The sequence below is a fragment of the Oryzias melastigma genome, linkage group LG11 (genome assembly GCF_002922805.2).
Source record: "Oryzias melastigma strain HK-1 linkage group LG11, ASM292280v2, whole genome shotgun sequence".
Lineage (NCBI taxonomy): Eukaryota > Metazoa > Chordata > Actinopteri > Beloniformes > Adrianichthyidae > Oryzias > Oryzias melastigma.
Genome location: NC_050522.1, coordinates 13,849,011 through 13,860,388, shown reverse-complemented (window position 1 = coordinate 13,860,388; position 11,378 = coordinate 13,849,011). Strand labels below are relative to the sequence as shown.

Below are 11,378 nucleotides of genomic sequence, written 5' to 3'. Positions count from 1 at the left end.
TTTGCTTGAGGGAAACTTCGAGCACCATAAGAAAATAACCAGTATAGCTGGTCAATAAAGAAATGTTTCATTATTGTCCAAAAGGACTCATGGTGGATATTTTTATATTGGTTAATAGATCTTGCAGTTGCTATTGCAGTGATTTGAGCATAAACTGAAGTAAAGATATTTAAGTTTATCTAAAAACATATTTTTTGCAGCTCATACAAATGCGTGTGCATCTCAAAATCCATCCACAAAATCTTGATTTTGACTCAGATCTGAGGGTCTAGTTAAATCTTAGCTTTCCGTGATATTATTTTACAAATTCTTCATCTTTACTTTTGTGTTTCCAGGGCGTCCAAAAGCATCGAAGGACTCTCCGTCCAGAGTGGAAGAAGAGGAGGAGTTTGAGAAGCACACCATGTCCTTTGAGTCCTTCCTCACATACGACACGCCGGTCAAGAAGAAGAAGAAGAAGCAGCAGTTGCCCTCATCTTCGTCACACAAGCAGCCCTCTCACTCGTCCTCTTCCCGTCACTCTCGCACGTCTCCTCCACCCGCCCCTTCGTCATCCGGTAAAGAGAGCAAAGCGAACGGGGCGCAGGGCACCAAACGGCCTCGCTCCAGCTCGAGCTCCTCAGCGGCCGGGCAGACGCCAGAGAAACGCAGGAGGGTGAGAATGCACGCCGTTTACTCTTCCTCTGCAGGCTTCTGGAAATATCCTTCTAAAGGAGCCACATCCAGTGTTACAAAAATCTAACATGTTTTTATCAATGATTTTTTACAATGTTTGTTGTAGGTGATGGTTAGGGAAGCTCCGCCTCCTGAAGTGTCTGTCGGCCTCTAAATCGACAACCAGGAGCAGATTTTAAAGCTGTTTGGCACCAAAAATATGATTTAATCCAAAGTTACATCCACTATTTTTGAACAATTTAAACATTTATTTGTGTTACAAATGTCCAGACTGCAGCTTTGCTTGGGTTTCTTCAGTTTCTTTCCCATGTGAAATCATGTCATTTGGTAAAAGCGTTCCTTGTACTGATTGATAAAACTTTTGTGTGTAGGTTGTTGAAGCTCTTCCAACTCTCCCAGAAATCCCTTTGCCTGCGATTCAGCCCAATTACAGACCTCTGCCCTCCATAGAAACGCCACTGTCACCTCAGAGGCGCAAAGGTGAGAAGATCAGAAAATATAAACCCAGATGCTCATATCAAAGATGCAATACCTGTGAGATTTCATTTGTGTTCCAACACACACATAAAAAATAGAGAAAAATTCTGAAGCAATGATCAACAAATGTTTGTCTCTGCGTTATCATGGGGACATTAGACTCATTTTTATTGCTTCATTATTTATGTGATTCTGTTCCTAAGAGAACTTGACTTAAAGGTTGATCTGTCTAAACGTAACCTGAGGATTTTCAAACTTCTTAAACTCCACTTCAAGTTTAGGGTTGAGCAATTCTCAAGCTGCACCGCTCAGGGTCACGCTGATTGACTTTCCCGCCGATCCGTCTTTACTTTCAGTTCCCGTTTGCAACGATGAGGAGGACGCAGGCTTCACAGGGAAACGCTTCAACTCTAAGATGGTTGTTTACTCCGGATCCAAAACCGCATACCTGCCCAAGATGATGACTCTGTACGAGCAGTGCATCCGGGTGCTGCAGAACAACATTGACTGTGAGTTTCAGTTTCTAACAAAAAAAACCCAAAAAATCATGTCAGCAAAGATGCAGAGCAGTTTCCCTTTTGTCCTGAAGGTGGCGGCAGAGAGTTTGCCGAGAAATGTAGCAAGTTGACTGCATACTCCTTCCCTTATAACCCTGATTACCCAATCACCTTTAACCCTGATGGTCAAAGCAAATGCAAACTGTTTTGTGCTCTTTTAGCCATCGCTGAAGTGGGAGGAGTCCCGTATGAGATCCTTGAGCCGGTGCTGGAGAGATGCACCCCTGAGCAGCTTTACCGCATCGAGCTGAGCAATCAGGTGATACATCAAACTAAACTTGTACTAAAAACAAATGGCCAGAATGATCTCACAAAGAGGAGAGGGTCAGCTTCAAACCTCCATAAAAACATTGGTTGACTAAGTAACCAATTTAATCCTTTTTTTCAGAATTTACTCTTCAGTGAGAATTTATTGTTCAAACTTGTGGCTATCTACACCCGAATAATGATTCTACCACCACTGTGTTTCACAGAAGTAATTTTTGTTTATCTTTCAGTGTTTTACGGAAGAGTCCGACGACCTGTGGAAGCGCCACTGCCAGCGAGACTTCAAGCGCGAGTCTCCTCAGGAGTTCGAGTCGTGGAGGGAGATGTACCTGCGGCTGCACGACGAGCGGGAGGAGCGGCTGAGGATGCTCACCCAGAACATCACCTCTGCACATGCCAACAAACCCAAAGGCAGGAGAAGATCTTGAACGCTTTAAAAAACTGGTTTTGGAACGCAATCATTACAGCTACCCTTCACGGGTTTTGCAGGTCGGCAGGTTAAGATGGCGTTTGTGAATTCTGTGGCCAAGCCTCCACGTGATGTTCGGCGCCGACAGGAGAAGTTTGGGACCACCAGTGGCTCGTCCACAGCTTCTATTGCAGCCGCCTCTCCTATCAAGTGAGTGAAGAAACTATTATTCTGTTTTATTAAAGCTTCAAACCAAATCAATTTTCTTCTTCAGTAATTTGTTGCTTCTTGAAATGCATTAAAAAGAAAGTGATGCAGCAGAGTGAAACCTTTTAAAGAATAGCTGTGGAAACAGACACCGGTATCAAGAACATGAACCTGTGCATCCCTGAGAGGAGCTGGTTTGTTCATATGATGCTATACTTTGCTTCACTGCAAAGGATTCAGTGACACAGAAACAACCAGCCAGGATCTTTAAATCAAATGGAATCCAGACCTCGACTTAAGTTTTGCAAGGATCTCTGAGAAGCAGTGTCAGTACCCAACCTTATACCCAGAGGATTTCCTCACATATAATAAGCTTTTTCAGAAATATAATCTACTGCATGAGAATATACTCAAATACACCACCATTTTACTTTTAAGATCATTATTTCAAAATTCATTCACAAGTTGTGGACAAAGATGGGTAACCCTCCAACTAAATTTATTATCTAAAAGCTTTAACCGATTTAATTCCTAAAAGGTCTTAAAACCCTTTTTTCTCTGCTTTCACCTAATTTTCTGTATGTTTATTTTCTTTTTTTACTGAAACAGGGGCAGTTACTCTGTTAAGCATTAAAAGAGCTATAATCGGTCTTGTCACCAAAAATATAGGCCGTACAAATTTATATCTGCATGCTCAGGAATGCTTAAACTTTTATTTTTAATCTCTTATTTAATCACTTCACTACGTTTTTTTTCGCTTCAATTCTCTCTTAAACGTGTCTTTTTCTTTCCAAGAATCAGACCGGTTGTTACAGATGACTCTCGGGAGTCGAGCAGCTCCTCCTCCTCTCTGCTGGCCTCGCCTGCGCCTTCATCCCGGCTCTCTGCACCAAGTGGAGGAGGTTCAGGAGGAGGAGGACTTGGTCGAGAGAAGCCAGCAGTCAAAAGTATGTTTGCAGGCACTTTCTTAATTATACATTTTTATATATTTACTTATTTTTTCATCTATTAAACCTTCTGTATTTGATTTGTTCTGCAGAAATCGCCCCTATGATGGCCAAAACCATCAAAGCGTTCAAGAACAGATTCTCCCGCCGGTAATCTGAAGGAGGCCGAATGTATTTTATCAATTACAACAGTTTTTAATTAATGCTACACAGCATTTTACAAGGGACCTGCTTTTATGGGCTTCAGTGAGGAGATTTTGAGCTTGAACTTAAACCTTTACGAATGATTACAGAATTGTGGTTATAATCCAAGTTCAAGTCTTCTGAGAGAAGAATTTTTCATTTTTTTCAAAGATGTACTTTGAGTGGAAAGGCTTTTGTGAACATCTATCCACAAATCTGTGAAACACAGAGGTGGCAGTGTCATTGTTTGGGCCTGGAGAGCTAGCTATCGTTGCTTGATTACTGAAGACGGGAAAATCACAACAAGGGAGAGCTAAAGATTTTGTGGCCTCTGCCTCGGGTCCTTAAAGAGAAGCCCAATTTCAAAAGTTAAACATGACTGGTTTGTACTTCAAATTGACTAAAAATGAAATGCTATAGATGCCATAAAAATAATCCATCTGAGCACAGATTGCAGTCTTATTTCCTAAGGGACAGAGACTGGGTCCATGTCTCTGCCTTCAAGTTCAGTCACACAATGTGTTAGAATGTTAAATGTTTTGCAAAATCTGTGAACAGATGCTCACAAAAGCTCTCCTACTGTCAAGGTGTTTTTGTCAAGTGATAGCATTTCATGTTATGAAAAGAAATCCTTTCATTTTGGATTTCTGTGGAAGATCCTCTTACTTATGAGAATATTAATTTACAAGCTCAAAAAAGAGACCGATGCCAACCTGAGCCCATATTCTGTTTCCCTCAAACACACTTCAACCTACAGAACACAACCTATGAACTCTGCAATGATAAAAAACAATGGCTTACCGTGTTTTTATGTATATTTGGGGAAATTCAATTTTATAAAATGAAATCCAAAACAATGGCCATAGTGCATAGAAAAGGAATTTGCCACCTCAAAAAAAAAAACATGCACACACTTATGCTGTTACCTTTGATTGTTTTAAGTGGGCGGTTTTAAAGACATACTTTTGTGTTTTTTTGACCTTTTTTTCTTGGAGTTTAATTTAATGAAAGAATGTGTTTTTCCAAACCCTTTAGCTGCTGCCAGACTCCACCACAGAGACTAAAAACAAGAATCTATTGATGTTGAGCTGCTTCAGACTATTTTAATCTAAACTTTTTGGAAAATATGAAACATCTACCGAGCAAAAAGATATAAAACCTTATCATACATATGGATTTTTGATTTATTTGGCTGCTGGCAATCAAAATGTATGAGCAGTGACACATTAAACAGTTAAAACATTAGAATAATTACATTTTAAAGCATCTTAAGACAAAGTAAAGGAGACAAAACTTTTGAGCCACAGAAACTGCTGTAATCCCCCCCTTATTAGTAAAGAATTTGATGATAAGTTAAATGAAATAACTTGTTTTTAGTCTTTGTGCCAAACTGATGAGTTGAAGGCCTTACTGCCTTTGCCACAGAAATTAGATTTGCATCAACTTTCTAATTTTAAGAAAACTTTCAGAACGTTTCTAAGATCTTAAACTTTTCTTCAGAAAACAAAATGATTAAAGAAAATGGTCATTTTGAGTTCTCTTGTATGACTAAAAGACACTACAGTACTGCCTGTACATTATTTTTCTGTTTTGTCTCAACACCGTTGACTGTCTAAGAGAGCATGTGAACCATCTGAGTTGCTGGAAAAGCCTGCTTTTAAGAAACAAACATACAGTTCATTTTCAATTTTATGTTTTGCTCGGCACATCTTCAGTGTGTAGAACGAAATGAAAGCAGAAACACACATTACTGATTATATTTTTATCCTCCTGTGGCATTGGATGATGTTCTGCTGTTGAAAGTGTGACACCCTGTTTCTGTCTGCTCTGTAATAAACTGCTACAATGAGGGTTGGTGGCTCTGTAAGAAGAGCAAGAGGGACGGTAGAACATAGGACGCCTGCAGCTTTGGACCATCATCATAAGGAGATGTATTTATTTTCAACTATGGGACCTCCACAGCTTGGGCCCCAACAGAAGCTAGATTAAAATTGTAATTTTATTAGATTTTAATAAATGTTAAATGGTCATTTTTATTAAAATTGACTTTTGCCCTGAACAATAATTTGTGTTTTTTGTTGTTGTTTTTTTTTAACACATAGACATGTATAACCTCACATTTACTTGTAAACAGTTTACGACACTATGAACATTTGGTGGCAATACACTCCAGCCAATCAAGTCGCACGTTTTTTGTTAATTTTTTTTTTTTTTTTGTCAAGTGAGTAGAAGTGTTGTTATTATAAAGGAAGCCAAGTCTTACTAACAATGTACTTTAAAAAATAAAAGTCTGTATTTGGCTTACTAAATTAAAGGAACCTTCTGATTTACTCAAAACTCAGAATGTTCTTTAGAAACCAAAAGATTACACCAAATTTAACCAGAAATAAATAACTCAATTGAATACTGTGAGTATGCACACTTATAATGAAGTATAATGTGAAGGAAATGTTATGAAGATTTTTTTACAATTTAATAAAAAATATTTATATCAAATAAAAATGAATTCCATTTAAGTAAAATACATTCTCCACTTAATTGAACAGGGTGAAAATGTACAACAAGGAAACAAATGTAGTGTACAATGTAAAATACAATAAAAAAGAACAGTCAGTGATGTTGATTACATAAATACATGCAAAGACTCATAAATATCTTTGTTTTAAGAAAATTACTATTGGTGGAGTCTGATGTGGAGTTTATGTATACATTCACTTAGTTAAGGAATTGAGGAAAATGTGATTTAATTAATGAATAGAGAATTTTGCAAGGAAAACTAATAAATTAATCACAAAAAATAATATTGTGATTTTTAAATAAAAAAACTAAACGAAAAAAAAAACACTTTTCCATCTCAGGGAGAAATCTTTAAAAAAGTAAAATAATTTTAGTCCTCCAATGATTCACTGCATTGCTTTATTTTGAAAATCCCCTACCGGATATGCAATTGTGACTGAAGATTAACTTGATGAAGAACGGTTCTCCTAAGAAGCGAAACTTGCTGAAACATTTAATCGGTGTAGTTTTATATTCGCGACCCACTTCTGACTCGGAACCCTGCGGTGTGAACCCAGTATGTCCGGGCACGGACACGGACACGGGCACGGCTGCACGTGCGAGCATGAGCACGACCCCGCGGAGAGGGGCCTGGAGTACGGACTGTATCAGCGGATCGACCTGGAGAAGCTGCAGTGCCTGAACGAGAGCAGGGACGGAGACGGGAAGCTGGTGTTCAAACCGTGGGACCAGCGCCGCGAACGGGACAAGGTAACGGCCGTGCGGAGCCCCTCTTCGGGCTGCTATCCTGCCTCTGCTGCCCCGAGACAGCACGCTACAGGGCCGCAGAAGTTTCTGGAAGCTCAAACCAACCCACGTCCAGCCTTGTGTTTTTAAAAGCAGTGACACGTGGAGCGACATTTACCACAAAAATGTATATATATACATATCAACAGGGAATAATGTTATTGGATGCAGAATGTGTCTGAAAAGACACAAGATTAATTGTGAAGGTCTGTAAAGAAGAAATGAAATTATCTATAAAAGATTCAAACGAGAGTCAAATTGATGACATTTTTATTTGCATACAATGTTAAATATAAAAACAGTTTATGAGTGGTTTATTTAAACAATAATTTTATTGTGAAATAAAAGTATTGAGCTACAAATATTTGCATATCTTGTTTCTAAATACAGTTAAAATAGCTAAATTAGAAAAATTTGGATAATAAAGGTGGAATTTGTACGCACAATAACATATTGCTTCTTTTTGCCTTTTAGTTTGTGGATAGCGATGCAGATGAAGAGCTGCTGTTCAACATCCCGTAAGTATTGAAATCATTTTATCGCTCAAATCTGGATAATTTTGGGCTCCTTTTTTCTTTAAAATATAAATAAAAGAATAAAGCAACAGATCACAAGTGGTACAGTATCACTGCAAAGTGGAGAAAACCTACAGATGTTGAAGTATGGTGAAAATATCCCATTTGGTTGATTATTTTTCAATAAATACTTAAATAATTTTAAGCAAAGTTTTCTACTCTCTTATTTTGTAGATCACAAGTTTAATTTTAAAGAAACACAGCACTGAAGGCATTTAGCACATCAGCCAGGAAAGATTAAAGTTACATTTATGATGCAATTTCCATTTGATTTCAGCTATTGCAGAAACTTGACACTTCTGTTCGAGAAAATTAGGTTTGATTCCTGTAGTGGTCCAAACCTGATTTCACGCTGTGACAGAAACTTAAGATAAACATTCTTATGCTTTTTGTACATTTAAAAGATTTTTTTTTAGATTTTTCCCATTCAGTCTCTTTTTGGTTTCGACTGAGGAGATTAAAACTTTTATTTTGAAACAAAATAAAATCCTCTATTCTGTGTCAGCTTTACAGGTAGTGTGAAGCTAAAAAGCATCATCATATCTGGAGAAGATGATGATACCCATCCAGCAGAGATACGACTGTAAGTAACTTTTCAAAAGTAAAAAAAAACAATTTATTGCTTTATGTTGATCCTTAGTTAAGTTTTAAATGTATTAAATATGTGCATTCACTGTCTATTAATGTCACATCTTTCACCTCTGAAGCAGGAAACTTTTTTTGTAACAATTTCTGTTATATTAATTACAAATCAATAATTTTTTAAAAATCTTTTATTATTACTAAAATTATTTGTTTTTGTAATCATTTTTTTTCCTGAAAATGATCTTGAATGGAATCTGATCAAGTGTGGATCTGAATCACAGATTTTATAGCACATTCTAAGATTTTCTGTTCATCAAATCCAGTTCAAACTAAAAAAAACTAAACTTTTTAAAGAAATATTCTATGAAATGATTGTAAAATACTTTTTTCCAAGCACAATTATGTGGGGGGTAAAATGTTTCCATCCATCCATCCATTTTCCTGACCGCTTTGTCCCTTTCGGGGTCGCGGGGGTGCCGGAGCCTAACCCGGCTACTGATGGGCGAAGGCGGGGTACACCCTGGACAGGTCGCCAGTCTGCCGCAGGGCCTCAATCACACACCCATTCATTCTCACATGCACACCTAGGGGCAATTTAGAGTCACCAATCAACCTATGAAGCATGTTTTTGGATGGTGGGAGGAAGCCGGAGTCCCCGGTGAAAACCCACGCATGCACGGGGAGAACATGCAAACTCCACACAGAAAGGTCCCAGCCGGGAGTCGAACCGGGGCCTTCTCTCTGTGAGGCGAGAGCGCTAACCACTGCACCACCGTGCAGCCCGGTAAAATGTTTCATATATATTTATATTTTTTACTTTTAAAATTTTATTTCAGTTTCAAGAACATCCCCCAGATGTCTTTTGACGACACAGGCAGAGAACCAGAGCAGTCATTCAGACTCAACAAAGACCCCACTGCAGAGCTGGAGTATCCTACAAAGTAAGAGTACAGTGACAATGCAACACTACGCTCTTAATTTGAAATCATATTTGTTCTGTTCCCAACCAAACACACAGCATGTGTTTTAGTGTATGGGACAGAGTTGGAATAAAGCTGTATAAAACTGCTACTTGATTGATTTCTAAAATATTTTTGCAAACTTTAATTATTTATAGATTTTTCTTAATAAAACGTGAGTTTTTTGTTTTGTATAAATGTCGCTTTGGGATCAGAAATGACGGAACACTGATAAAAAATAGGAGGAAATAGAACAGAAGAATCAACTCTAAACTGAAAATAAAAGAATCAAATGAAAAAAATGCCACAGAAAAATTCTATACAGATTTTTTTTCCTTTTTTTTTTTTTTTAGGAAAGTTTGTCATCCATTTCAATCTGAATCCGAATAAAATTTAAAATAATTTAACAGCAGTAAAAGATCATGCCAGTGTCAAATTCTACAAATGAGATATGAGAAGTTTGTTAGAAGGATACTACAACATACGTAATTGTTGGCCTATTTGTTCACCTAAATGCTAAAGAACTAACCAAGAGGAAAACGTAAAGTGTATTTAAGTGACCTGTAATCCAAACATCCTTTTTGTTTTTAGTCCTTTTAACTCTGTGTTTAAATAGTTTGCATTAGGGTTTTCTGTTTACCAAACCTCTCTTTATGCTATTGAGTCTTCTCAAATAGAATTGTCCCTCCTTTGTTCTTTTTTTACAGGATTGCACGTTTTACCAACGTAGAGCACCTCTCCATCCACATCTCCAAAAACTACGGTGCAGAAAACACCCGGGTGTACTACATCGGGCTCAGAGGGGAGTTCACAGAGGTTAGTCTGAACTGAACTGAGTTCATTAAAAAAGGCTTTAACAGAATGAAGTACACTAAATAAACTTATAACGTTCAAAATGAAAGATTTAGTTAAAGAAGGAAAACTTGCTGTTTGTGCAAAACTAAACACACAGGAACATATATGAAAGGACTGGCTACCCCAAACCTGTTTGGGCGCCTTAAGAAAGTTTTAACTTTAGAATCAAAGAATTTTTGTTTGTAATTGTTGTCACTGTTAGTCCAAATGGATCCAACCTTTATTTTTGCTCTGTAAAAATATGCCGTCTTCTGCTTTTCCTGACATCAACCGACGTTTTTTTGTTTCACTTTTTTGGCTCTGGTGCATAAAAGAACATTTCAAATGATTTTTTAAAATTATTGTATTAAAAAATAAAAGATATTTGCATTTAAACTGTTTCTAAAATCTGACATGCATTTGCAGTACATAAATGGTTATTTCTGGTGATTTGACTGTATTTCACAGGAATTATATTCAGTAGGATGTATTTGGCAGACATGATCCAGGTTTATCTCTGTAGGAAATATCATGTCCACACCCTGTGGATGAAACCAATTGTGTTAGCCTTCTTACCTCTGTCTTAATTTGACCATTATGGACTCACACTTCCTGTCTTTTCTTTTAAGGCTCACAGACATGAAGTGACCATCTGCAACTACGAGCTGGCAGCAAACCCTGCCGACCACAAAGTGGATAGCATCGTCCCACAAACCAGCTTCATCTCCTGATGGAGGAGGATGGAGGAGGAGAGCTTTTGAACGCGTCTGTCAGGAAGCGGAAGTAAAGTACAGTACAGCACAGCATGCAGACGGTAGCGCTAACCTCTGCTGAGAACGAGCTGCGACTTCTGAAGCAGGAGAGAGCTTCTCCATCGGGCGCTTACTCTGTTGCCATGGCGACGCAGCTGGATGGCTTACTATGGGGATTTTTTTTACCCATAGGTGCATGAAATGTTTGATTCTCAGATGAAGCTTGTTGCTCAATAAAACACTGAAGACTGGAAGGATTTAACAGCGGTGTCACTTTGTTGCCATGCCGACGGCGCAGATTTGTTATTATCTTGATTATGTTTTTTTCAAATTTAATCCCTAAGTGAACTGAATTAGCTTGATTTGCTGTGTGCTAAAATGTAAAGTGGGATCCCATTTTTCAACTACTAGACAGACTCAATTGTTTTCTGACACCTAATAGATTTTTTTTAAATGATCTTACTAGATTTTTGCACGCATATGTGACTTTTTCTCTTATGGAATAAACTCTTTTTTATGAGTTAGGCCTTCATATTTACAAAGATTACCACCCTGTCAACATTTATAGAATATGTTTATTTGTCCAGAAAGTGGTTCAATGTATCCATGGATCTAATTTTAGTCGACACGACAAATTTTTCATGGCTT

At 37.8% G+C, this 11,378-nt stretch overlaps 2 protein-coding genes across 3 annotated transcripts in view; both read left to right on the top strand.

Moving 5' to 3' along the window:
- eloa (elongin A) overlaps positions 1 to 5,787 on the top strand; it is a 12,257-nt gene extending 6,470 nt beyond the window's left edge. For both annotated transcript variants that reach the window (XM_024298610.2, XM_024298600.2), the window contains exons 5-12: positions 336 to 655; positions 1,047 to 1,155; positions 1,509 to 1,661; positions 1,871 to 1,968; positions 2,207 to 2,387; positions 2,466 to 2,595; positions 3,388 to 3,539; positions 3,632 to 5,787. In XM_024298610.2, coding sequence (XP_024154378.1) covers positions 336 to 655; positions 1,047 to 1,155; positions 1,509 to 1,661; positions 1,871 to 1,968; positions 2,207 to 2,387; positions 2,466 to 2,595; positions 3,388 to 3,539; positions 3,632 to 3,693 — 1,205 coding nt within the window. In that variant the 3' untranslated portion in view covers positions 3,694 to 5,787. The remainder of the gene's footprint in view (positions 1 to 335; positions 656 to 1,046; positions 1,156 to 1,508; positions 1,662 to 1,870; positions 1,969 to 2,206; positions 2,388 to 2,465; positions 2,596 to 3,387; positions 3,540 to 3,631) is intronic.
- Positions 5,788 to 6,291: 504 nt separating this feature from the next.
- pithd1 (PITH (C-terminal proteasome-interacting domain of thioredoxin-like) domain containing 1) lies at positions 6,292 to 10,992 on the top strand. Its single transcript, XM_024260955.2, has 6 exons — positions 6,292 to 6,989; positions 7,500 to 7,543; positions 8,106 to 8,183; positions 9,022 to 9,126; positions 9,852 to 9,960; positions 10,608 to 10,992. Exons 1-6 carry the CDS (start codon positions 6,798 to 6,800, stop codon positions 10,707 to 10,709), a joined length of 630 nt encoding a protein of 209 aa, XP_024116723.1. The 5' UTR covers positions 6,292 to 6,797; the 3' UTR covers positions 10,710 to 10,992.
- The last annotated feature ends 386 nt before the right edge of the window (positions 10,993 to 11,378 follow it).

Bases quoted from the DNA above. Each gene is read 5' to 3' on its own strand.
- pithd1 (XM_024260955.2), top strand. From the start codon at position 6,798: ATGTCCGGGCACGGACACGGACACGGGCACGGCTGCACGTGCGAGCAT. The intron at 6,990-7,499 runs GTAACGGCCGTG...TTTGCCTTTTAG, and splicing joins AGCGCCGCGAACGGGACAAG to TTTGTGGATAGCGATGCAGA. The intron at 7,544-8,105 runs GTAAGTATTGAA...ATTCTGTGTCAG, and splicing joins GAGCTGCTGTTCAACATCCC to CTTTACAGGTAGTGTGAAGC.